The sequence below is a fragment of the Poecilia mexicana genome, unplaced genomic scaffold, assembly GCF_051168715.1.
Source record: "Poecilia mexicana isolate PSO_F unplaced genomic scaffold, ASM5116871v1 scaffold_8, whole genome shotgun sequence".
NCBI lineage: Eukaryota > Metazoa > Chordata > Actinopteri > Cyprinodontiformes > Poeciliidae > Poecilia > Poecilia mexicana.
Window position 1 is genome coordinate 28,449,573 of NW_028263377.1, and position 25,926 is coordinate 28,475,498.

The following is a 25,926-nucleotide window of genomic DNA, read 5'->3' on the forward strand; positions in this document are numbered from 1 at the left end:
TTTCTATAATTTAACACAGTTCTTAACCTCTCTGTGGACTGAGCAGGCATCCACAGGGGGTTGTGACTGTTTGTGTGAGTTTAACCTTTTGACCATCTTGATAAGATTTAAACAGCTGGTGTAAAAATGAATGCAACATAGAATATCTGTAAAACAATCTAATTTGTAATCTAGTTGTTAACAACATGTCTTGATTGAAATAGCCTAATTATAGTTTTCAGATTAATAACTTACTCTGCCCTATTGACCTTTATGTTACCTGTAGTTACAGCAGATGGTTTGCTAAGATCTGTTGATCTGCCCTTTGTCTGTGTGGGAAAACAATCAGGAGAAGTTCCAGCTTTTCACACTGATCGGTGAAAAGCCATAAAACAGCAGGAGTTCAGGAGAGTCTCTGCTCTCACTTTGTTTAGACCAAGGGGACAAATGGCCTTTGAATTTGGAAACAAATTGCAGGGAGTTTCTAACTTTAGAGAGGGTCAGAGACAGCTCCTGGTTGGATGAACAAAGATACGCCTTATTTGAATAAATTAAAAGCCAAGAATACGCCTTTACTATAAAACTTTGTGCACGTGAGGAACAAACCAGATTTGCTTTCACAATTCTACAAAGACGTCTTTGCTTTTTGTTTGTCATTTCCATCTTTGGTCTTTTTCTCTCTTTCAGGTAAATTCATGTGTTGTTTGTACTTTGAGTTTTGTGATGTGCTTTTGTGGTGATAGTATCCATCTGTCCCAAATAAATGCTGATTATTGTGACGCTGTTATCTCTGTGTGATCTCAGTTCTTTGCGCAGAACATTTTTAAAATCCGGGTAAATGAGAGGATATAGTGAGTAAAAGACAGGAAACGGTGTGAAATCCACCGGCGGCATTAGCGCCCAAACAAACAAGGAATATTTATAATTCATCTTCTCTTAACACCATGTTGCCACGCTGCCACTTATGTATAACGCTAAATGCAACTTTTAAATACTTGCCGTATCATTTTGGATTCTGACTTTACATCAGTCGAGGCAGTGGTCCAGTAAAAGTAAGAACATCCGCCTGCAGGTCGGAGTCACTTGGACTCAATGTTTTTCACCATTTTTGCAAAAAATCTGCAATAAACTTATAATTATTTGTTAGCATGAAAAATGCAGGGATTTGTTGATTTCATGTGAATTTCCACGGTAATTCACAGGAAAGTGGGGAGGCTGATGTAATGTGGCAGTAAACGGATAAAAACTGCTTTAATTTGATTGATAAAATTATTTAAACACACTGTTATCTTATTTATGTGGCCCTTCAGAGTCTGGAGGGCCGCATAAAAAGTTCAGGTGGGCTAAATTTGGCCCCCTGAGTTTTAACATGTGTGGTCCAGTCTGTCAAACGTAATATCATCGATCACTAGTTATTATTATTGATTATTATTATCAGTGTCACTATGTGGTGGTAAAACAGAAATCCCAGATTTCATGATTTTAAGAGAGTCAGATCCATCCATCCACCCACCCACCCATCCACCCATCCATCTTGGATGGATGGATGGAACCCTAACCCTTATAAAATAAGGAGCGGAGTTGTGGATTTATAGGATGTAGTTCCACAAGTCAACCAGCAGGGCAGCAATGCACATTTCTGGCCTCTTCATCTAAGGCACTGAGAGACAGTCTGTAGTTTGGCTTTTCATTTAGAAGGAAATTACCCTCAGTTTTTTTTAAACTCACCTCATCCACCCATCCACCCACCCACCCACCCATCCATCCATCCATCCATCCATCCATCCATCCATCCATCCATCCATCCATCCATCCATCCATCTGGTCAAGGCTGCACTGAGGACTGTGGGAGCAGCGTTTCCTCCACCTCCGACCTCCATGCAGCACGGTGCAGGAGGAGGTGCCTCATCATGAAGGACTGAGGCTGAATTTCGTACCACAAACAAACAAAGTTGGTATGAGAATAAATAAATCCTTGAAACCTTGAATAAAAATAAACCTTTCCACTAATCACTATGTAGTGATTCAGTCCTACTGGATCAATATTGTAGCTGAAGCTACCAGCAGAGCTGAACTGTTTCCCTCAGGTCTCCTGTTATTGGCCGACAGGTGAGTTTCACCTGGTTAAAGGTCACCAGAGCAGAGACACACACAATCTAGAGACCAATAAATAGATAATAAAGTCTATTCTAAATATAAATCACTTCTAAATCAGTAGAAAACAAAACTCTGAGAAGGAGCATCAACATGAATGAATGTGGAGAAAAATACACCAACAGATGACATAAAATAATCTGTGGGTCGCCATGACGACAGGAATGCTGTGGTCCAAACCTGCAAAGTGTCGCTGGATGTGATCAGGTGATCGGCAGCAGACGAATGAGGAAAAGCTGCTCTGGGGATTTTCCACTCTTGACTTCCTGGAAAGTTTAAAACTTGATTTATTAAAAACTTTCTGCGAATGATGATGATCTTCCAGAAACTCTGTCACCCAACCCTAACCCAGGTCCATTCACTGGACGGAAATTAATTTATTTCACATATTTCATTCAGACCTGTCCAGGCGACCCTCCCTCTCACCCAAAACATTTGCTGGAGATAGGCACCCTAACCCCCCCGACCCCACGAGGGACAAGGGTGTAAGAAAATGGATGGGTGGATATTTCATTAAAAAAGGTGAAATTATATATTACATAGGTGTTTTCCAGAACAATGACATTTTCAAATTCTGTTTCTCAAAACATCACAGAGAAAGTGAGTTTAATACAGAAATGTTCTACTGTGTCCAAGTCCTGACCCCTGACCTCTGACCCCCCGTGTTCTGGGTCCAGAGGACATTAGTGGGTGGAGCTTCAAGGTTCTGTCAGGAGAAACGGGTCAGAAGTTCAACTGACTGTTGGAGAAACTTCTGGGTCCAAAGAAAGAAAAAATAATTTGAACAAATAGAAATAATTTATTGAATCAGAGAATCTGACCTGCTGCTGAGCAGAACACGGACAGGTACCGGTCCGCCCCGGGTTAGGGGACGTTTCACAGCAAATACTCAACATATATTTATATGGTTTTATTGATAATTATGTAAACTGTAATATGAACCAGAAACAGACATAAAATCAATCAGTTAATTTTAAATCCCGAGAACTTTTGATCAAGACTCATTTAATTTTGTCTCCTTGGAAGGAAAACCTGAAGGATCAGCAGATAAATCATCAGAAAGACTTGATTCATCAACCAGGATCTGCTTCCACCTTCGACCCAAAGAACCACAGAGAACCCGTTTAAACATGTAGAAAGGGAAAGATCCGGTCAGATTTTAGGCTCCCATGAGGGAGAGTCACTAAACCCGGCCTTTCTATGAGAAGAGCTGCAGACACAAGAGGAGGATGAGGATGTGGAGGAAGGGGAAGAGGAAGTGAGCCTCAGGGTGTGCGCTGGAGACAGTGGGGGTGGTGGCATTAACGGAGGGTTCTGGAGTCAAGAAGTTCCCGAGTATCCGAGTCAGGAAGGCGTCAAAGGTACTGAGTTTGACGAAGACATTCGTGTTGGCTCGAGTTCGGCTGGTGGAGGCGTTCAAGGTCAGAAAAACAGCGGCCTGGAACCAAGAACCGTCCTGCTGGCACATGAGCGGACCGCCAAGGTCACCCTGAGGAGCAGAGGGAGACGGTACATCAGAACCAGATTCAGAACCAGCTACTAGCAGACATTCACACTGTTCCCCACAACACAAATCTACAGAAGGTCTGGAGACTCGAGCCTAGCATGCAGCCCAGATACACTAAAAAGTGTACATACGGACTTATTTACATTAGTTTCACTTAATTCTTTTGCTTTTGCTCTGACAACTTACAGCTTTGTGTTCATTTAACTCAAAACTTACAAATCTTTAACCTGAAGGAACTTTTCACTTTGACTTTACTTAAAACAATTGAGTTCAATGCCAGTTTTCTATCCTATGCCTGACCAACCCAATTTATTCTGATCATCCAACTCAATTCATTAAGTCCTTCCAATTCAATTTGCTAAGTTTTTATAACTTAATTCATAAGGGTTAATTCAAACTTCTTAGTTTGCAGCCCAATACTCTTTTTACAGTGTCCTCTAAATACACCCTAATTTAAAAGTTACAAATTCTTACACCCTTGTTCCTTAGTGGGGTCAGGAGCTAACGTTCCAGGTGAGAGGTGGGGTCACCTGGACAGGTCACCAGTCTGTCACAGGGCAACACACACACACACACACACACACACACACACCTAGGGAGAATTTAGACAGACCAGTTAACCTGACAGTCAAGTTTTTGGACTGTGGGAGGAAACCCACCATGCACAGGGAGAACATGCAGACTCCATGCAGAAAGACCCCAGGCCAGGAACTGAACCCAGAATCTTCTTGCTGCAAAGCCACAGCTCTACCAACTGCACCACTGTGCAGCCCAAGGTACAAATCTTTTCCTTAAATGACCTTTTTACTTTGACTTTACTTGAAATAATTAAGTTCGAAACCATATTTGTATCCCACGTCTGACACCATGACTCAAGCTCCCCAGGGACAGATTCCCTGGGAAGCGACTGAGGCTCTGTGGGTAGAGTAGCTGTCTTGTTATCACAAGGTTGATGGTTCGATTCCAGCCTCCTCCTGCCACATGTTGATGTGCCTTAACTGATCTGTATCGGTGTATAAATGGGTGAATGTGACTGAAGCACTTTGAGTGTCAAAATGACTGGAGAAACTCTATATAAGTTCAGTTACCACTTTTTAAAGTAAATGATTTGAGTAAGACTGAGTTAAATGTCATCTTAAACATATTTAATAAATTTGTAAAAAAAGTTAACAAATTGAGTTGGATGATTATAATATATTGAATTAGTTAAACTTAATAAATTAAGATGAATAAATTTAACTGAATTGCTTGTTACCAATGGAAGCAATTCAATTAAGTTGGTTCAACTATTTTCTTTTTAGAGTACACAAAGTGACGCAGGAAGGAAAAGAACCCAGACTCAGCCTGGTTCTGGATGTTCTGGTTCTGCAGGAGACCCTTCTATGTTTTTGGAAGTGAACCTGACCTGTGGGTTGGGTCACCTCCATGAGGTAAACTTGTGCAGGGGGGATTTCCCTCGGCCATGAGTCCGAGACGACATCAATGATCTTTCCTCAGGTTCACTTTCAGAAACTTTGTTACCATTTTTATTTCCTCCGGACAGTCAAGTTTGATCATCTTCTCGGTGCTGATTTCTGAGCTTCTGACCTGCGCTTACTGGGAATTCCTCTTTGATGGGAAACAATTACAATCCCTAGATTGACCTACCCTAACCCTAACCCTCCACCAAGTAAGAACGGCCATGCACCCCCACCCACAGAATCGAGAAAGAGCTATCAATCTGTCAATCCTTTCCGTGTCCGGGCCGGGTGAGGTTTCCCGTGTTGGGTCAAATGAAGCCACAGGCTCCACTCCTGGTGGTGCCGAGAACTAGATCTTAGACATCGGGTTAGTGGAGTTCACATCTAGCTGCTGTTTTCTGGACCTGAGCTGAGGATCACTGCAGCTCCTCCAGAGTTTCCATGGACCAACTTCTCTGATCAGTGCTGTGGACCTTGTCTCCATGTCTCTGTTAGATGTTCTAAGCTGGAATGTTGTAGAACCGGACCCTGTTTTAAACAGAACCAGAACCAGAACCACCTGTTGCTGGGTTCCTCCATGATGCTGCTTCATCTCTGATGGTCTCAGCAGAACCTCTGGAGCCAGGCAGCACTGGGTTTTATTTTGGGCTGTTGGGAATAAATATTTCTGTGTTTTCCTTTTGCCTCTTTTCTCTAGTTGCTAAGCTAAAGCTAAGCTAAACCTACAAAGTGCAAATGAGAGCTCTGCTTAGAGGAATGACACCCTAGGGAACGGCCTCTTTGGGGTGTGGCTTAGACAGAGGCCAACAAAAGAAGCTACTACATGTTGCTTGTTGCCATTTTGATTGTTAGTTCTTAGAGTAGCAGGTCAAAATGGACCAGCTGTATTTTGGTATTAATAAATGGGATTCATGAATTCAACTCTCTGACTCTTCTGTAACCTCATACATCAAGAACTCAGCATGGAGAACGGATGATTCTCCTTCAGGGCCAACAGATCAGAGTGGCAGTGGATCACATTTAAGATTATGAACTATGTCTTCCACAGGAAATCACGACTTTGTGTTTCCTCTCATAAAATCACAGCTAATCTACTTGAACTTTGTTGTTAGAATCAAATGAAATATACAAACATGTAACAGGTGTAAATACTTTGGTAAACTTGTTGGAAACACATTTTATATGAAACATGACAGAGATTATGATCTTAAACTGACAAAGAAGATACTAATGCAAACCTCAGAAACGCCATGCAGACAGAGCTTCAGAAACCTGAACCTTGACCTTTGACCTAATGCCTTGTTGTTATAAAAAACCTTCAAAGAGATGAAGTCTTTGTTTCCTGAGGGACGTTTTGTCCCTGTGGACACTCAGTGTCCCTGCAGGTCAACAGGACAGAGGTCAAGCCGCCACTCACCTTCTCCAGAGTGAACTCTGTGGTGCAGATGTTCTCCGTGGAGGAAACATTTTCACAGGTCAGCACCGACGTCTGAAACTCCTGCAGAAGCTCCTCGACTGAAGTCGTGGGACATAAAATGTCATTTCAGATGAGAGCTCTAGAAATCTACCCAGATAGCACATGACGTTAAATCAACGTTGAATTACAGTTAGAATCGTTGATTTTTGGTTGAAGTCGACAAATGACGGTGGATCAACCATCAACCAACCATCCAATCAAACCGTTGAAACTGTGACATTGAATCAACGTTGTTCTGTGGTTGAAATCTGATGTCTGATCAACCTCTGATCAATATTGAATCAATGTCAGCTGTTTTGCCGCACCCTCCTCTCCTCCTCATCAGAGCTCTGGGTCAGAGCATTTTATTAGTGAACGGTTCTCACGTTTAAATTAACCACTGTAGAGGATAGACGGTGCTGGTTCCTTTCTGTACATTTTCTTACTTGTTCATAACAATTCTCACTGACTGTTTGTGATATATTGACACAAAAACATCTACAACTTACTGAGTGGAGCGGTCCACCCCTACGTTTACATGAGTGGGATGTCCCAAACACACAGCTGCTTCGCTGTTGGCTTGTTGGCAAAAGATGTTAATTCAATGTTGAATTAAGATCACAAAGGTTGAATTTATGGTTAAGGTCAACGACAGAAGCTGGATCAACCATCAAACAACCATTCAATTCTAGCCAATTAACATCCATTGATTGAAATGGCACATCGAATCCAGTGTTTTTCAGCACCGGTCCTCCAGGCCCTGCGAGTTTTAAATATTAATGTAACAGTGAGTGTACATGAGGAATTATACGGTCTGTATTTGTTCTCAGACCTGTAACCAGTTCACTGTTTAATTTTCAGTGTCTTTCAGAACTTTTCAAATGTTTATCATCTTTCTAATCGGCACCTTCCTCACTTTTATTTTTGTGTTTTTCAGCCGCTGCTCTGCAGTTTGACCGAAAGCTGACTGAAAGCAGAGAAACTGTCAAGAAGTGGCTTCATTATGCGCCAGAACGAGAGGAAAACATCACAAGGAATCAAAGTGACGCCAACCAGAGTCAAAATGGGGTTACTGCACCTTGTACTGCTTCCCTAGTTCATACAGTACAAAGCTTAACCTCATGGACTCTGTTCTTCTGTGGACAACAGACAGACTGTGGACAACCCATGTTGTCATTTTTAACCTTTTGTACACAGTTTACCCATCATCTGCCAATAATATAGTGTGTTTAACACCAGTAAAGAAACTTTTAGTGGCATGTTATGATGTAGACCTATCAGACCTAAAATGTACATAAATCTGTAGCTTTCATTCAATATAAAATCAACCCAAATCTGCATGTAGATCCACATTCAGATGATGGTTGAATCAACATTGATATGTCAGTTATGGTTGAAACCCTAACGTTGACTCAACATACAAGTCATCAACCACTTTCAATGTTGATTCAATGTTGTTTCAGTCATTCTGTGCTATCTGGGTAGTGTCTGAATCTGGAAGACTTGCAGCCTCACCTCCTCCTCGCCCAGAGCTCCAGCCAGCAGCCCAACAGTTGGATCCGACCGGGAAGGTTCTGCCGCTGTCCAGGCAGATGGGTTGGATGTAGTTGTTCAGGGTGGGGCGTGTGGACAACTGAACCAGTGCGATGTTGGACCCGGTCAGGTTGCTCATGGTGATATTCGACACGTTGAATGACGACTCAAATGGGTTGGACCCATTCTGCTTCAGACGACCCAAAACCACCGTCCACTCAGACACATTAGGAGAGCTAAGGCAAGAAGATTAACTGACTTAGGACTGAAACTTAAAAACATTGGATATATAGCAACCTGTAAATCTAAAGTGAATGTAGAAAACATGCAGGTGTAGCTCCTGTCATCCAGAAAAATGAAATCCAGAAGCTTCAGCAAGAAGCTGGACTTCTTCTCTCCGTTCATCTTTAATCATAACTCACACAACTTCCTGAACATGAATTATGAGCAGATTTCTACAAATCCTGATCATGTGAGGTGTTCATGTAAAGATGAGCTGGTTAATGCCACAGATCCAACAGAACCAGCTCTGTGGTTCTTTTGCTGTCTATGTTTACATGTCATTGATCAACTCTTTGACTAGGGCAGTCTCAGTACTGTGGTAACCATGGAAACCAGACTGAAAGTTGTTAGAGCAGTTGGTCATTGTTAAACTGTTTAACTGTTGAAACACTTTTCTCAATGATTTTCTGGCCGGCCCAAATGGAACCACAGGTCTCGGCAGGCTGGGCCCTGGACATGAGGACCAATGCAAACACACCAGTACCAGACCGGCCCACCAGACCAAACACACCAGTACCAGACCGGCCCACCAGACCAAACACACCAGTACCAGACCGGCCCACCAGACCAAACACACCAGTACCAGACCGGCCCACCAGACCAAACACACCAGTACCAGACCGGCCCACCAGACCAAACACACCAGTACCAGACCGGCCCACCAGACCAAACACACCAGTACCAGACCGGCCCACCAGACCAAACACACCAGTACCAGACCGGCCCACCAGACCAAACACACCAGTACCAGACAGGCCCACCAGACCAAACACACCAGTACCAGACAGGCCCACCACTGGTAGCAAAACTACCGGTGGGATATTTTGTGACTCACTCTGAGAAGCAGGCAGCGTTGCTCAGGACGTACTCCATGGACACCAGAGTTCCTCCACACTCATGCTGACCGTTCTTCTGCAGACTCGCCATGGACGGCCACTCGCCAGCTGCCACCACAGAACTACCTCCCAGAATGCGAGAGTTCAGTGGAGCCTGGCCGCAGTATATTACTGGGAGATTAAAGCACAGTCGCACTTCAGAACACATTTTAGATAACATCTTTAATTATAATTCCTAAAGATGAATGACAAGCAGATTTTTACAAATCCTGGACATGTGAGGTGTTCATGTTAAGATGAGCTAGCTGAAATGTTATGGATAGAGGAGGAATTACTAGGTGTGGGGGTCGGGATTGGTGGCACGCCAGTGCAGGAGACGCTCAGGTCGCTGTTGGTTCCGGTAGATGTGTAGGTGATGAAGCCCGGCTGGTTGGTGGTGATCTGGGTTTTGATCCAGCTCTCATACTGGGAGACTCTGGCATAGACTCCTGGGTAATTTGGGTTAGCACAGCCAAAGCCAAAACTCACAATTCCTGACTGAATCCAGCGGCCAGCTTGTTTGCTCACCATCGGACCTCCTGAGTCTCCCTTTAAAATGAGAAACGTGTTGGAGGAGATGAGATGATCTGCTGGATGAAACCAGATTCTAACAAGCAAAGATAATCACCTGACAGGAGTCCTTTCCTCCCTGCAGTAATCCTGCACAGATCATGTTGTCAGTGATGGTGGTCGGTGCATAGCCACTACATTTACACTGTCTGTTGCCCACAACTGGTATCTCCACCTCCATGAGGTTTTGAGGAGATGGAAGAGGAACTGAGGAGACACAGATTCAGAGTACAACAGTTTAAAGGTTCAGTCCTTGAAAACATTTCCAAACCGAGGAAGAAATACATATGAGTTTGGTAAACAGGAAGGACAGCATTAAGTTTTGTTAGTGATGAACGTTCTCCATTAGGGTGTGAAAAACAAACGCACAGGAAATGTTGTCAAGAAAACACAGGTGCACTTTAGCCGAGTAGTCAGAGGAGAGACTACTGTGGCGTTAATCAGTCATTTAAAATCTCACCACCAGATCCAATGTTGCCCCAGCCGGTGACCCAGGAGTTGACGCCGCTGTAGAAGGTGCTGCCCGCCGCCGCCAGGCAGACCGGCGAGATGTAGTTGTTGAACGTTACGGCTGAGGAGAGCTTTATCAGGGCGATGTCGTTGTCGTTAGTGGCAGCAGAGTAATCAGGATGAACAATGATCTGCGCTGCTGTGCGAATCTGTTCGTTTGGGTTGCTTCCCTCCTGACTCTGACGGCCCAGATACACGCCGCTGATAGGGACTGCGTTGCCACTGAGCCCATCATGTTCAGAGACAGAAAAGTCAGCAGTTTCAAAAACAAACCAAGTGATGGTAATTCAATATTGAATTATGGTTAGAAAGGTTCATTTTTGGTTGAAGTCGACGATTGATGGTGGATCAACCATCAAACAAATCAATGTTGTTTTGTGGTTGAATTCTAACGACTGAAAGTCCAACGTCTGATCAATGTTGAATCACTGGCCCGGTCCGGTGCTCAGCGCCCCTGTGAAGAGTGGCTCAGTCAAAGTCACATCAGGGGTCAGGGGTCAGAACGGCCCTGGGTCGTAGCTTCACATCCAAAATGGCGGACTGGTCACCGTTTGGCTTTCTGCTGCTAAAAACTACAACTTGTTTAAGAACAACTAGAAGAAAATATTCTAAATGTGCAGTAAAGGTATTTCTGCTGGAGATTTGTTTTATGACTCGTTGAATACAGAAAATTCAATATAATCCGTCATGTTCAGTGAAACCAAAATTATTTCAATACTTTACTCGCTCTGTGAACTTCGCCATATTTCTAAGATGGAAAAAATACACGTTAAAATGTTCTAATAATCAATTTATCTCTGTGTGACTTGATGTTTTTAACCATCTGGTTTATGCAGCTGAAGGTTAAAGTGGAGCTAATAAAGATCAAGTTCAGGACAAACATACGGCAGATATGAAAAATAAAAATGTCCTTTTTAAAAGAAACTGAATGTTGACTTTATGAACCAAAAATGTAACAATAATTCATCAGTTTTCTCCTCTAGTCTGAGAAGAAAACATTTCAAAATCATGTTAAGAACCAAGCAGCTTTCTATTCCACCGCCATAAAAAACTTGATATTAGTTCAATAATTGTGTAAAGTTTCCCCTTTAATGACTTTCTGCTAAATTCATTCTAAAATATCAATTCCTGTCGTTTTGTGACTGAGATTTTGAGACAAACGTTTTTAAACTGTAACTTTTCATTAGTTTCTAGAAAGTTTTCAAAAGTGGATTTTACACAATAAATCTATTCCATCTTTAGGTTTTATTATAAAATTTGATCCAACAGGGATGAAGAGTTGAATTATGACATATTTAGTCCTAAGTTTTATTCACAAATATTGCTTTCTAAAAATCAGCTCCATTTTTAAAGTGAAATAATTTTACATCACCAAACTTTATTCCAATATGTTAATATCTTCATTTAAGGTTTGAAGTTTGTCTTTCATTTGTGACATTTTGTTTCACTTTCCTCAGTTTATTATTCTTTTTTTCCGCTCAGTTTATCAAATCAAACCTTTTATCACTAATGTGCCTCGTCATGATCTTTTCTTTGAATTTTCTATAAAGATGAAAAAACAAAACATTGCCATTGAAATCATTTCCAATCACTTGTTTTTCCTTTTTTAATTTGATGTGCTTAGATGTGCCTCTGATCCAGAACAGCTGATTCACATGGTTGCATGACCTTCTGCAGCCATCAGTCCTGCAGAAGGCTGTTAATCACCACAGATTGAATCCAGGTGCAGAAGAACCACTGATCTAAACCTGCCGATTCTTGGGTTGGTAACTGGTTAAACTGGACTATTACTACTGGTGCAGGATCTTTATCAGCATATTAATATTTTTGAATGAGTTTAATCAACTTATTTGGACATATTTGTGGTTAATGGAAGATTGAACCAACTATTGGATAGAAGTTTATCCTGTATAAACTGTAAATCATTTTTCCAACTACAGTACTAATCACCTTTTGCTCTATTTTTCTGTCTGTTAAATCAACCCTGATCCTCCCTGAGTTTTATCTTTAGGTTTACTGATAAACAGCCTTTATTTTAAATATTGATTCCCTCATTTTAACATGAGTGCAGCATCATAAATGCTACATTACGCTGCAGCTTGATGGGGAAATGTTACTGTATATGTCAACTAACATTAAGATAAATATTAATGAATATTCATTAGTGTGTCCTAATTGATTGAACTGAGTGTACATGGGGAACCGTACGCTTTGTGTTGGTTCTATAACCACTACACTATTTAATATTTCAACATGTTTCAGAACTTTTCTAATGTTTTTCATCTTTCTGACCGGCGCCTTCCTCACTCTTATCTCTGTGTTTCTGCAGTTTGACCCAAAGCTGACTGACTGCAGGGAAACTGTCAGGAAGTGGCTTCATTAGGCGCCACAGCGGGAGGAAGGCACCAAGGAGCCAAAGAGACGCCAACCAGAGTCAGACCTGTTAGCCCAACTGGGCCTGGTTCCTGGTTCATACAGAACAAACTGAACCTCCTGGACCTTCATGGACAATAGACTGATGTTCTGACAAAAAGGAGTCAAATATGTTTACAGCTCTATGCCTGTTTTCTAAAATAAAATGTTATGTTAATGCCATGTTGTAATTTTTTAAGTTTATGTTCACACATTTTTGGAAATATGGTAACGTAAGATAATTATGAACGACATGATACCATCATCTGCCAATAAAATAATGTTTTACACCAGTGAAGAAACTTTTAATGGTTTGCTACAATGTAGACCTAAAATGTACCAACATTGATTCCTTAACTTTCATTCAATATAAATCAGCAGAAATGTGCCTGCAGCTCCACAATCAGATGATGGTTAAATCAGCATTGATATAGTGTCAGTTATGGTTGAAACAATAACATTGATTCAACATGTGAGTCACCGACAGCTTTCAACTTCGTGTCAACATCAGGCTTTAATGTTGTTTCAGTGTCATAATTTTCTATCTGGGAAACCAGTTTGAACAGTAAAGTTGTTTTCTTCAGACGGAAGACTCCTGCTCAGATCAGAAGGATTAGATTTCTTACGGTGGGACGCAGTGAGCTGCAGTCAGAACCCACAGGTTGTTGATCAGAGATCCTCCACAGAAGTGGCCCGAGGAGCTGTGCAGACTGACCTGCCAGGGCCACGACCCTTCAGGAGCCACCGCTCCTCCAACGATCCTGGTGTTTAGGGGTGGTTGACCACAAACTGAGGACACAAAGACATCTCATCACTTCTGGAGGATGTGCAGACCAGGACAGTCAGAAATCGACTGAAATGTCCTGGCAACCTGACATGAATGCAGAGCCAGGTGACCATGTAGGAACCTTTTAAAATAAATGGAGTAGATTTACTGTAATGTACTTTTTACTTCTGCTTGAGTCCAATGTCTGACTCCTCCACCAACCTGGAGTTACTGCACTGAATGAAGAACCAGGATGTAAAAACCAGTGATGTACCAGAAGTTTACTGGAAGTACTGGGTTCAAAGGTTTTTTATGTTGTGATGAACTGAGATTAGTTTCTTTTCCCTGAACTTATTTAATATTGATGTGATTTCTTTTATTCACAAGAACCTAAAGATCATGTAATATTTTGTCTGAGTTACACAGTAATACTGAAGTACTCAGTACATCAGTAGCTTTGGTTCCAAATACTATTTTTCTCAAGTATTTTCTTGGTTTATCACGTTTAACGTGAAAGTGTTGATGGTCTTAGTCGCTTCTACATGAATGTCAGAGTTTGGATCTGGTTTTCCTTGAAGGACTCGATCAGAAAACACCAAGAAGACCCAGACAGGAGAGTCAAGATGCAGGAACTCAGAAAATTTCTCCTACCTGATAGCTGAGAAGAAGATTCTGAAAAATGAAACACAGCAACAAGTTAAACACACAGGGAGTTATTTTTATTTCATTCTTTAATTTCCTACAGAAATATTATTATGAACTCAACATGATTTATCTGAACTCAGCTTTTAGAAATTCTGGTACCGGTTCATGCAGAACCAAAGACCCATCCGAAGATCGGACTGGGTCATGGCCTGTTACCCGTACACGTCAGAAGGTCGAGAGAGTGGATGGATTAACTTTGACCTTTAACCCTCTAACTGAGCCCTGTAGAGATTTTGGTCATTTCTCTGAGCTTCATGCTCTGACCTTTGACCTTGGGCTGAATCTGGTGGAATATCTAAGATGTTTTCCTCTCTGGAGGATGGTGGACCTCAGATGTCTGGAGATTCCCTTGCAGTGAACAGAACCTTAAGATCCACCAAGCAACTTCAAACTGGCAGCAGGTGAGTCTGGGAACCAAAACCGTCAGGACCGGCGGGCCCCAGGCCCCCCGGTCCCCCGGGCTGGGTTCTCCCTAGGCACTAGCGACTGGACCTCAGCGAGGGTCAGACATGACTCCACCGCTCTGATCCAGGATGCAGACAGATAGCAGGTGGATCGGGCGGTCCACGGGTCAGAACCATCTGGAGAACTCCCCCGCTCTGCCTCGCTTCACCATCCTCTCCTCTCTGCAGCAAACCATTGGGACTGTAGAGAGGAGAGGATCAGTCCTACATCCAGGACGTACAGGTCAAAGGTCAGGAAAAGGTCAGCTACCATCTCTGCAGACCCCACACATCCTGGACATGAACTTGTTTGGACTTTTTCTTTCAGGGAGCGCTAAAAACTTGAACAGATGTCCTTAATGATCAGTTTTAAATGTTGACCTTGTGACCAAATCTAAAATCATCCTTCACTTTTATCCTCAGTGACAGTTTGATTTCACTCTAACCAATGTGATCAACATCAGCATTACATAATCTATTCTTCTGACTAGGATGGTATAGATTTATCCAAGCTCTCTTCCTATTGGCTGATCAGACCCTCATGGTGGCTCCTTCTTCAACAATAAACTTTTTTTTTTTAGCTCTAGTGGCCTTTATTTCATAGTTAATTGACAGGAAGGTAGATAATGAGGGAAGGGGGAAGACATGCAGCAAGGGTTGCCAAGGCCGGGAATCAAACCTGCGACAGCTGCATTGAGGACTCAGGCCTCCATATGTGGGTTGTGCTTAACCCCTGCGCCACCACAGCACAACCCAACAATAAATGTCTGATAAAAGTTAAACCTTTAAGCTGCTTCAATTTCTTTGCATTGAATTTTCACCTTTTATCCATAGCAATGGTCTTTAGAATCAATTAATTTTTACTTTAATCTTAAGAAAATAAACTAATAATAATAAAATAATGGATCCAATTAATTAATAATTTAAAGCGAAGTGAAAGAATGATCTCAGCTGAGGCTGATTGTGGTGCTGAATTCTGAAGTAAATGATGTATTTTAACATTAACTGCTGCGACCAATCCCAGGTTAACGAGCAGATAATTCATCATTAATTCATCATTAATCATCTTTGCTATTGCTGATGTCTTTCCATCCTGGCATTTTCATCAGTTGCAGCGTCTTTGAAGGGTTAACCTGTTTGACTTAAGATGAAACTCAGGAATGTTTCTTTGTGTGAAGAACAGTCTTTATTTGTTCTAGGAAAAATATTTGCTTTAGTCATTTGGTTCGTAAATAGAAACCAGATCCTGACAGACGAACAGAACCAGTTTTATATCTGTCTTTGAATCCGTCAGCTAGTCTCTCATCTGTTCTTGGTAATAATTTTGCTTAAACAAACAGTCGTGTATTTAGAGGATAATAAGCTTCATATCTGGTGGTCATGGTGGCAAATGTTCACTAAACACCTGAAGTTTCTCCTTCGGCCTTTAAATGTCAAAAACAGCAGAAACTTTCAGATTCTGACTAAATCAATCTCTGCACATTTATAAATATGATTTATCTTCACATCTATGTTAAAATATAAGGCAGACAATCCTACTTTATTTATAAAGCAAAGAACAAAAATTAAAGCAAATAAAACATTTCAATATACAACTGATAATGATCAAAAGTTCAAATAAAATAGGAAGTAGCAACAAGAAAACAGAACATAAAGAAAATCCAAACTGTTTAATAATATTATGATGATTTTTTATTCTAATTTTAGGTCAGAGAAACTTTTTTTCAGACTCATTCAGGGACTTTTGATCCAATTTCAGAAAATTTTAGCAAAAACATTTTTCTCTGTTACGCAGAGAGCTGCTAGTTAAAAACTACATTTTTACACAAAATCTAAATTTTAGCTCCAACCTAATTTAGAAATCAGAAAATTGATTCTCTACATGTTCATGGATGGAAAATTCATTCAGTGGGAAAAAACTTGAACTTATTTATAACCAGGAAAATCCTTTTTCTGTTTGACAAAATCAGAATAATTTGAAGATTAAATGCTGTTTTCTGACATGTTGTCACAGATGAAGCTGATTGGTGGAGCCGATGCAGGTGAGATTCCTACCTTGAGTAAACAGAGTCAGCAGCGCCGCCACGCAGATCGCCTTGCAGAGCGCCATCTCTGGAAGTTAGCATCCACTGCTCTGCTGCAGGTTTAAGAACACCTGGCCAACAACACGCCCCCACCTGTCCCTCCTCCCAGCACACACCTCAGCCACTTCCTGTCTGCAGGCGTACTTCCCCTCAGCTCCAGACTGCATGTGATTTATTGACAAGTTAAACACACCAGTGTTTTATTTACACACCAGATGGAGAATAAACGTAGGCGAGTCTAAATATGACCGACTTAATCAGACCAGCTGGACGCAGCAGGAGGGACATTAATCTTCTGATAACACATAATTATCAAGAGATATTTTCAAATTTCCTGTCGACTTAAAGAACATTTGAACTCAGAACCATGAGGGGGCGCTGGATGATCACTGGGCCCATAAGTTTACTGGGGGAACCCAGAACATGGTGGTGGCAGCTTCATGCTGCAGGGAGTGAAGATGTGAGAACTAAAGGAAAAAAATGAGCCAAATTCAGAACAAACAAACCTGAATGCTAGAGGCGAAAGACTCGGTCAGAAGTTCCTCTTCCAAAAGGAAAACAAACGAGCGTGAATGTTTGGTTCTGTAGGCCAGAATGACGCAGCATTTTGATGCTGCAGAACCACAACGTCATTCACTGAGAGGAATGTAAGCATCTTGTTCATTACACACACACACACACACACACGCACACACACACACACACACACACACACACACACACACACACACACACACACACACACACACACACACACACACAGCATGAGTCAGCAGTTACTAATGTATAATTAAACCTCCTGACTGACAGCTTTCGTCTCATGTTCCAGTTATGTGTTTTTTTCTGCTCTGTGTGAAAACATCTCAAAATGACTCATGAAGGAAAAGCCGAGTGTCTGAGTTTCAGGTTCTGGGAACTGTTCTGAAAAGAGGATCAACGAGAGCCGGGTACCGGTACAGAACCAAGGCATGAAGGGAAAAGACCCGACTTCTGTGGTTCCTGGCAACAAATCCAACATCTTCCCATGTTTGAGCCGAAGCTCTGAAAGCATTTTGATTCCTCCAGATGATCTGATCTGCATGGAAACCAGTTCATCTGAGACCGACTGAACCAACCAGCTGCACTGGTTCTGCACGGCTGACGATGAACTGTTCTTTGTTCAGAACATCAGATAAGAAAGCTGATTATATCTTCATCACATGGAGTGTTTGTGCGTAAATAACAGGTCATACCTCCTGTTTACCTCACAGGATCATTTCAGACCAAACTTCACCTTCATGTCACATCGTTACATAAAAACAGCAACTTTCATTGGCTAAAATCAGACATTTCCACCTGCAGAGAAATAATTATTAGCATCATAATTATTTCTATTAAAGTCAGAAGTTTACTCTGTAAAACTTTATTCCTTCAATCTTCTTTGACTCATTTCTCCTGGCAGGATTATGAATTAGTGAAATTTAAACTATTAAAGTAAATCCTGATGAAAGAGAATAAATGATCCAGGTCATTCAAAATAAAAGAGATGTTACCAAATCATTAGAAAGAGAAATTTCGAATGAAAAGAGTCCAAATCCTGATCCTGTGGAAACGACCCACTCCAGGTTTTATCTGCTCCTCTGGACCAGCAGGAGGCGCTGGAGGTCCAGGCTTTAATTAATATTTTAATTTATTTTAACAGGTTACAATAAACCATTAAGTTTAAAAAAAAAACTCTTTTCTCTTGGGAACAAGGAGCTGCAGCTGAAATGGATTCAACTAGAAACCAGTTAACCAGTAACTGGTAACCAGTAGCAGCTAACTGGTAACCTTTGTGCTTCTGGACCTGGACCGGCTTCGAGGTTCTGATCTCTGGGATCATGTTTCATATTTTCCATGATGTCACACGAGGAAGCAGCAGCTGCAGATTTTGTAATTGAACCAATCAGAGGCTTTCAGAGTCATGACATCATCATCTGGGTTTTCCCCGGTTGCTGTATGTAAACTTATGACTTTGCTGTGGCGCTGACTTCACAGAACCTTTAACCGGGTCACGATTCCTGGAAACATGTAATTATTCTGAATAAACTAATTACGAGTCTGTTTACTCTGGAGTTTAACCTTTACTAGGAAACATTCTTCAGAAACCAAATGTTCCAGATCACATAACTGGTTCTGACCCGACTGGTTTATGCCGAGACCAGTTTATTATAAAACCTTCATCATGTTTGTGATTTAAACTCCCAACATGATTTATGACCCAGATCAAACCCTGACCTCTGACCTCCCATAGCTACATTTCAGTCATTATTTAGAGCAGCTTTAGAATCATGGCTGAATACAAATGCACACCACACTTTTCAGATTATTTTATTTAAAACCAGGAATCATTTTCCTTCACATTTTATGTTTTATTCTTTGTGCCGTTCTGTCACATAAAGCCCAGAATAATAAAATCAGAAGTTTAAAGGGTGCCAATACTTTTGCAGGACTGAGAACAGCAGGAGACTCAGACTAGAGCGCCCCCTGCTGGACATTACCAGGTATTAACGACAAACAGGAGATTTTTAAATTAACTTAAAACTTTTTAAATGTTTAAGTTTTAAACCAGAGATCTGCCTGGTGAGGAAGGGGTTAACGCCGCTGCCTCTTCAACTCCCTGCAGGGCCTCCATGTTGGGATCCAAGATGGCCGACGGCACTGCACCTTCATCACCGGAGGGCGGTGTCCTAGGATTCGGTTCTGGAGGTTCCGGTTCAGTTCCAGATGCTTCCCTGCAGAACCTGCTGACAAGCCATCGACCAAACGTGTCCTGGTCCGGCTCTGCCGGTCCGGTTCTGGGTGTTTTGCTGTAACTGGACCTCTGGGTTTTCGTCTCTCTGGACGTTGCTTTATAATTCTGGTTCCAAACTGCAGGAGGGTTTTGTTTTATTTCCAGTTTTTAATAATTAATGTGAAGAAAACAAACATTAAATTTTTGTTTGAAACGCGTCAATAAATGAAGAAAGAATTTTTATTCTGAAGCTTGAAGGAACCAGAACTGGGTTTTTCCTGAGAACATTTATTCTATGAAAATATTAACAGATTAATAACATTTATTTACAGTCCAGGTGATGAAGACGAGCAGCTCCTCTTCCTCACTTCTTCGACAGCTTGGCCTGTTTGTTCTTGGGAGGCGCCCACTTGAGACACATGGTGTCCACTGTGGACAGAGACAGAGGACATCAGAGACAGGAAACCATTGAAGACATTTTACTGTCTGTCCATGTCTCTGCTGGACAGACAGAGGACAAGGTGTCCACCTGCTGGACGCCATCAGGTCTAGAAACACGTAGAAACAGATCTAGATGTTTTTCTGCGTTTCTCCCAGCAGACACTTTCCATGCTCTTATTGTGAAGGTCTTCCTGTAGGGGGCCGTCCCCCCCGGTCTCCCCCCCCCGGCTCACCTGTGATGGGCGGCTTCTTGTACTGGGCGCTCTTCAGATGCTCCTCCACCAGTTTGGGCGTGACACAGATGACGTGTTGCCCCTTCCAGTACTTCACCATGTTGAGCGACTGCAGAGTGCTGATGATGTCACTCTGAGTGATGCTGGTCATCTGGCTGGAAGACAGCAGCGGATCAGCCAGTTCTGGTTCTGCCAGGAACCAGGTTGCTCGGACCAGAACAGAAACTATTTTAAATGTAAACACTAAATCGCAGTAAACAGCCGATCGTGTGATTGTCTCTGAGGGGTGCGCTGAATTTCTGAAAGTGCCCTGGCCGCAGCTCGGACCCCCCTCCCGGTGCGGGACCGACCTGAGGTCCTTGATGGACAGCGTCCCCCTGAAGTCCCGCAGGATCTCCAGCAGAACCCAGGACCAGTAGCTCCGGTAGCTCAGCTTGCCCAGATCTGACAACGGCTTCTCCGGCGAGCCGACCGCGTTCTCCAGCTTGGACAGCTCGTAGCCTGCAGAACCAGAACCAGAACCAATCAGGACCAAAGGGTAGAGTCCTACCTCGCCCTGAATGGACCCAAAACCAAAGGTGGATTCTGTGATGGGATCCGGACCATCACAGAATCCGGACCAGGACACGTTTGGTCGATGGCTTGTCAACCAATTAGCAGCAGGTTAACCTTATATCATTAATGCTATGATGACCTTTGACCCAGAAAAGATGGTTAGACACAGGACTTTCAGTTAAATGTAACAGCGCTAACAGTAGCAATGCTAACAGCACTAGCATCACTAACAGTAGCAGTGCTAACAGTAGCAGCGCTAAAAGTAGCAGCACTAGCAGTAACAATAGCAGCACTAGCAGTAGCAGCACTAGCAGTAACAGTAGCAGCGCTAACAGTAGCAGCACTAGCAGTAACAGTAGCAGCGCTAACAGTAGCAGCACTAGCAGTAGCAGCACTAGCAGTAACAATAGCAGCGCTAGCAGTAGCAGCACTAGCAGCAACAGTAGCAGCGCTAACAGTAGCAGCACTAGCAGTAGCAGCACTAGCAGCAACAGTAGCAGCACTAGCAGTAGCAGCACTAGCAGTAGCAGCACTAGCAGTAGCAGCGCTAACAGTAGCAGCACTAGCAGTAGCAGCACTAGCAGTAGCAGCGCTAACAGTAGCAGCACTAGCAGTAGCAGCACTAGCAGTAGCAGCACTAGCAGCAACAGTAGCAGCACTAGCAGTAGCAGCACTAGCAGTAGCAGCACTAACAGTAGCAGCACTAGCAGTAGCAGCACTAGCAGTAGCAGCACTAGCAGCAACAGTAGCAGCACTAGCAGTAGCAGCACTAGCAGTAGCAGCACTAACAGTAGCAGCACTAGCAGTAGCAGCACTAGCAGTAGCAGTACTAGCAGTAGCAGCGCTAACAGTAGCAGCACTAGCAGTAGCAGTACTAGCAGTAGCAGCACTAGCAGTAGCAGCACTAGCAGTAGCAGCGCTAACAGTAGCAGCACTAGCAGTAGCAGCACTAGCAGTAGCAGCACTAGCAGCAACAGTAGCAGCACTAGCAGTAGCAGTACTAGCAGTAGCAGCGCTAACAGTAGCAGCACTAGCAGTAGCAGCACTAGCAGTAGCAGTACTAGCAGTAGCAGCGCTAACAGTAGCAGCACTAGCAGTAGCAGCGCTAGCAGCAGGTCAGTTGTCTCCATCTCCTCGTTGGTTTTGTTGTTTGTTATGAAATTAATTTATGATCCATAAAACCTTCAGAACTATAAACTTTACATTTCTGAGGTAAAGAAGTTAAGTGGATTAAATTGTTAATATATTCTACAACTAGTGAGGCTCTGTAGCACCAACGGTTCAGGTAGACAGAACCCTAAAGCCAGCCCTGACCCTTGACCCCTGACTTACTGAAAGCTATAAGGAACTTCCCGTAGCCTCTGCGCTGGTACGGCGGCAGCGTCAGAATACACGCCACGTTGTTCCCATCTGGAGATTCTTTTTCCTGCAGAAACAAAACAATCATGATCATTACCATCATGGTGTTTTAATAACTCAAAGATCTGAGCAGAACCACTGGACCGGTTGGTACCAGAACGCCTGCAGAGCCTTCAGGTTGGCGTGTTGAATCTCAAACCGGCTGACTGTTGGTGATTTCACATCATAATTCAGATTTTATTCATTAAATCATCCGTTTGCTGCTGACTGGGTGAAAGTGGCCGAAGCGGTGGCGTACCTTGGAGAAATAGCCAACGATATGCGCTCCCTGCTTGGTGACTTCGGTCAGAATGTAGAAGATGAACGGCTCCACGTCAAAGTAAAGCGTCTTATGGTCCAGGAACAGCTTGGCCAGCAGGCACAGGTTCTGGCAGTAGATCTGAGGACAACAGTCCAGTAAGACACCGCCGTCCCCAAGACGACCACCAGAGGGCGAGCGAGCTCACCTTGTGGTCCCGGCCGTCCACCTCATAGACGGAGATGTTGGTCCTGCGGTAGATCTCCTTCCCTGGAGGCTGCCTCCACTGGCAGTGAGACTGAGGAGGAGAAGGTCAAAGGTCAGCTGTGCTGATGAAACCGCAGCTTCTCCAGGCTGAACTTACTTTGACCCCAACAGCGTCATGTGACCAGGGTTCAAAAGCAACAGCTGGACTCACCAGGTGGTGTCTGAACGTTTTCTCGTACTTCATGTACTTCAGGCAGAACTCGCAGATCCAGAGCTTGGGCTGCTTCCCATAGTCCTCTGGGAACGGAGAGAAGTACCAGGCGTCGATCTCAAAGTTCCCGATCTGGATCTTATCCACGTACTTCACCTTGGTGATCTGAGGAGACGGAGGAGTGAGGAGGAGACCTCCACCCTAGCAGCCTATCGGGGTAGCACAGGTAGCGGGAGGTACGCACCGCCTCATGCTCCTTCTCCAGAGCAGCTGTAGTCGGGTCCATCTCGGCGTAGGTCTGGGTGGAAGAGAAAATTCATGTTAGGTGAAACCGACACTGGCATCTCTGCAGACAGCAGGGGGTGCCACCTTCTGCACATGGTTGATCTCATCATGCTTCCTCTTCTGGTTGCGCGTGATCTTCCTCTCGGGCTGATCGCCGAGGTCTCCGACTCCTCCAACCTCCGAGTTTTTCCTCACGGCGTCCTTCACTGTCTTGGTGAGCGCCAGCCGGTTCTTCCCCACCCACTCGTCCAGGCGCCGGTTAACTGCAGTCCAAACGTCAAACTCTCAGTCCCTCTGAAAGACAGGTGATGGTGCAGGTTCTGGTTCTGCTCAGATACTCACATCCCACATAGTGGACATAGAACTCCTCCCGGGCCTCCTGCTCGTTGAGGCGGGACTGGATCACCTCGGCCATGTCTACAACAGCAACACAGTCGGTCAGCTCCACCTCAACGCAGGAGCAACATCAGAGAACATTAGACACTCCCCACATCTGCACACACCTGGACACACTTCATGACTGAAATAAATATTTCTAAATAAAGCTTTTCTTTAAAGAGGACTCTTTGATATTTAAATTAATTATTTAAATAGCTAGATTTAATTATCTCATGGCATATTTAATTATTTATTTCCATATTCCAAAATTTCTATACATATTTAATTTATTGGTAAAATGGACTATTTAATGATGTATATACATTCAATTAATGGGACATTTACACATGTAAATAGTTATTGGGTATAGTTATTTAATTTAGTCACCCCTAATTCTATAACTAAGCACCATTGTAAATCTTTTAGCAAATTTATAGTCCAGATTTCTTAAAAGCAGCAGAATAGCTCTTCAGTGAGACTACGAATCGGACGCCAACTTCGGCCTCATAAACAAAAACAATTTATTTCTACAAAGACATTTTTATTCGTCACAAACTAATATCCAAACCGTTATATGTTTGAAATAAGCTTATTGTTCAGAGCGATGATTCTCTGACAGCTGAAACGCCTCTAGCTTAACATAAATATACATTATTCTCGTTTTACATATTTCTGTCTCAAATAATGAAAGGTTTTCAGCAAAACTAAATCATAGATGGAGTTAAGCCATGTTTTCACATACGCCATGTTTTATCGGTTCTTTGACACAAATACGTCTCTCCAATTTCCACCGACACTTCTTGCTCCTTGCCGATGCCTCTCTCGGCGCCTTCATCCGGTGTGAGCTGGTCACTCGAGCCCCCGGTTTCTCGGGGCCTGCACAGGCCCTCCGCCTCGTCCTCCTCTCCGCCGCTGCCGTTGGACGAGCACGCAACGGGAACGCTGCTGTCCAGGTCTCCCCGCTCGCTCTCCGTCCGGCTGGAATCCACATCCACGTCCATGCTGGGCTCCGAATCCTTGTTGTTGCTGCAGCTCTTCCCGCCAGTCATATTACTTGGACGACTGGAGCTACGACTCCGCGCAGCCGCAGATGTTGCCCCGCCCACAACCTAAACATGGGAGGTTCTTCTTCTTCGTTGATGTTTTTGTGGTGGTTGGTAACCATGTAAAAGCATCTTTACCGCCACCTATTGGGCTGGAAAGTGTGACGGTATACACACGCACACACACACACACACACACACACACACACACACACACACACACACACACACATTATAGACCTCCACAATGTTTTTTGTTTATAGAAATAAAACAGGGGCCCTGTCAATTACAAAATGAATCACATTGTGTTTTCTAAAATTGCTCGTAGCAGTAAAAATTAAATGTTACCACTCCCAGATCTAAAATCCATCCATTCCCACATCCATATTTGTCCCCCCCTCCACTGAGTTTGCATGAAATGGTTCGTTCCTGCTTGGAGCTTCATGGTGATGGTGTTCAGCAACAGTCAGTAGAAGACAAGATCAGCTGTTGCAGTTATAATGCTGCTAAAAAGATTATAAAATCAGTTATTCAAAAATAGAGACATAGAGAGAGAAAAAGACAAGAGTGTCTATTTATAGCCCAGTTTTTCTCCGAGAGGTGAGTAGACTGTGTGAGATTATCAACCATTTAGCATAGTTAGCTTAGCTACAGACTACTCTTTTCCTCCATAGCATTTAATGAATTAAGGAAAAGAAATACCAACATATTCATATATTTAATTCTTCCCTGTACCTTTTACCACACTTGACAACAGATGAGTCAGTCAGCAGCAGCTCTAACCACATACCAGCATAAACCCTCTTCCTCCCCGTCCCAGTGAAAAAACTGAGCAACACTGTGTTCAACGACAACCTAGTTAGCATCATTTCAGGGAATCCATAGGGATTTCTCTGCCTTTGCTTTTTTTTTTTTTTTTTTTTTTTTACAATTACACAACAAAAACAATGTATTTGTTGCTGACAGAAATTCAAACAATCTTTATAAAATGATAATAAAAAGGGTGAGGCTGTCTCCGGGGAATGGTACGTCAGTGAAATGGTTCCCCGTAAGTTTGTCTTGGTGTGTTTAGGGTTAGAGAGACTACCGGTAAACATTAATCACCCAGCACCGAGTGAAGGCTCTGCCACTATTTTATTCCCAGCACTCTGATGAGGCTGATGAGCTCCACCTGTGTAGGCCGGCCTGGTTCTTATGGAGTGAAAATAGTCTCAAAATATCTGTGCGTGTAAAAAGATTTGTGTGTGTGTAAAAATATCTGTGCGTGTGTAATACTGGATTTGTAAACCTTAAAAATAAAATAAACCTCCTACGTCTATACATGTTGAAAAAGTACACACAAATCACCTGGTACACACACACAAAACTGCATTTACACACAGATCCGGTTCCGAGTGCACAACTATTTCTGAGACTCATTTCACGCT

The 25,926-nt window shown here is 43.0% G+C and overlaps 2 protein-coding genes and 1 long non-coding RNA gene across 4 annotated transcripts; 1 reads left to right on the forward strand and 2 right to left on the reverse strand.

Moving 5' to 3' along the window:
* Window positions 1-2,912: 2,912 nt before the first annotated feature.
* Window positions 2,913-16,842, reverse strand: LOC106911084 (polyserase-2-like). Its single transcript, XM_088007862.1, has 10 exons — window positions 16,708-16,842; window positions 14,156-14,176; window positions 13,365-13,527; window positions 10,277-10,548; window positions 9,875-10,023; window positions 9,543-9,795; window positions 9,207-9,378; window positions 8,072-8,325; window positions 6,518-6,615; window positions 2,913-3,622 (listed from the first exon to the last, which is right to left on the reverse strand). Exons 1-10 carry the CDS (start codon window positions 16,760-16,762, stop codon window positions 3,332-3,334), a joined length of 1,728 nt encoding a protein of 575 aa, XP_087863988.1. The 5' UTR covers window positions 16,763-16,842; the 3' UTR covers window positions 2,913-3,331.
* A 2,226-nt stretch (window positions 16,843-19,068) lies between these two features.
* Window positions 19,069-24,555, reverse strand: kat8 (K(lysine) acetyltransferase 8). Of its 2 annotated transcripts, XM_014977820.2 has the most exons (12): window positions 24,198-24,555; window positions 23,420-23,494; window positions 23,162-23,340; window positions 23,037-23,090; window positions 22,793-22,957; window positions 22,583-22,672; window positions 22,375-22,515; window positions 22,050-22,143; window positions 20,513-20,663; window positions 20,163-20,317; window positions 19,819-19,917; window positions 19,069-19,625 (listed from the first exon to the last, which is right to left on the reverse strand). In XM_014977820.2, exons 1-11 carry the CDS (start codon window positions 24,502-24,504, stop codon window positions 19,853-19,855), a joined length of 1,476 nt encoding a protein of 491 aa, XP_014833306.1. In that variant the 5' UTR covers window positions 24,505-24,555; the 3' UTR covers window positions 19,069-19,625; window positions 19,819-19,852. The 2 variants fall into 2 exon arrangements, with proteins under 2 accessions (XP_014833306.1, XP_014833305.1); XM_014977819.2 differs by lacking the exon at window positions 19,069-19,625 and having other exon boundaries at window positions 19,761-19,917.
* Window positions 19,173-19,745, forward strand: LOC148158190 (uncharacterized). The gene is made up of 2 exons (XR_015763987.1): window positions 19,173-19,258; window positions 19,381-19,745. It is a non-coding gene; the product is annotated as an uncharacterized LOC148158190 (long non-coding RNA).
* Window positions 24,556-25,926: the final 1,371 nt, after the last annotated feature.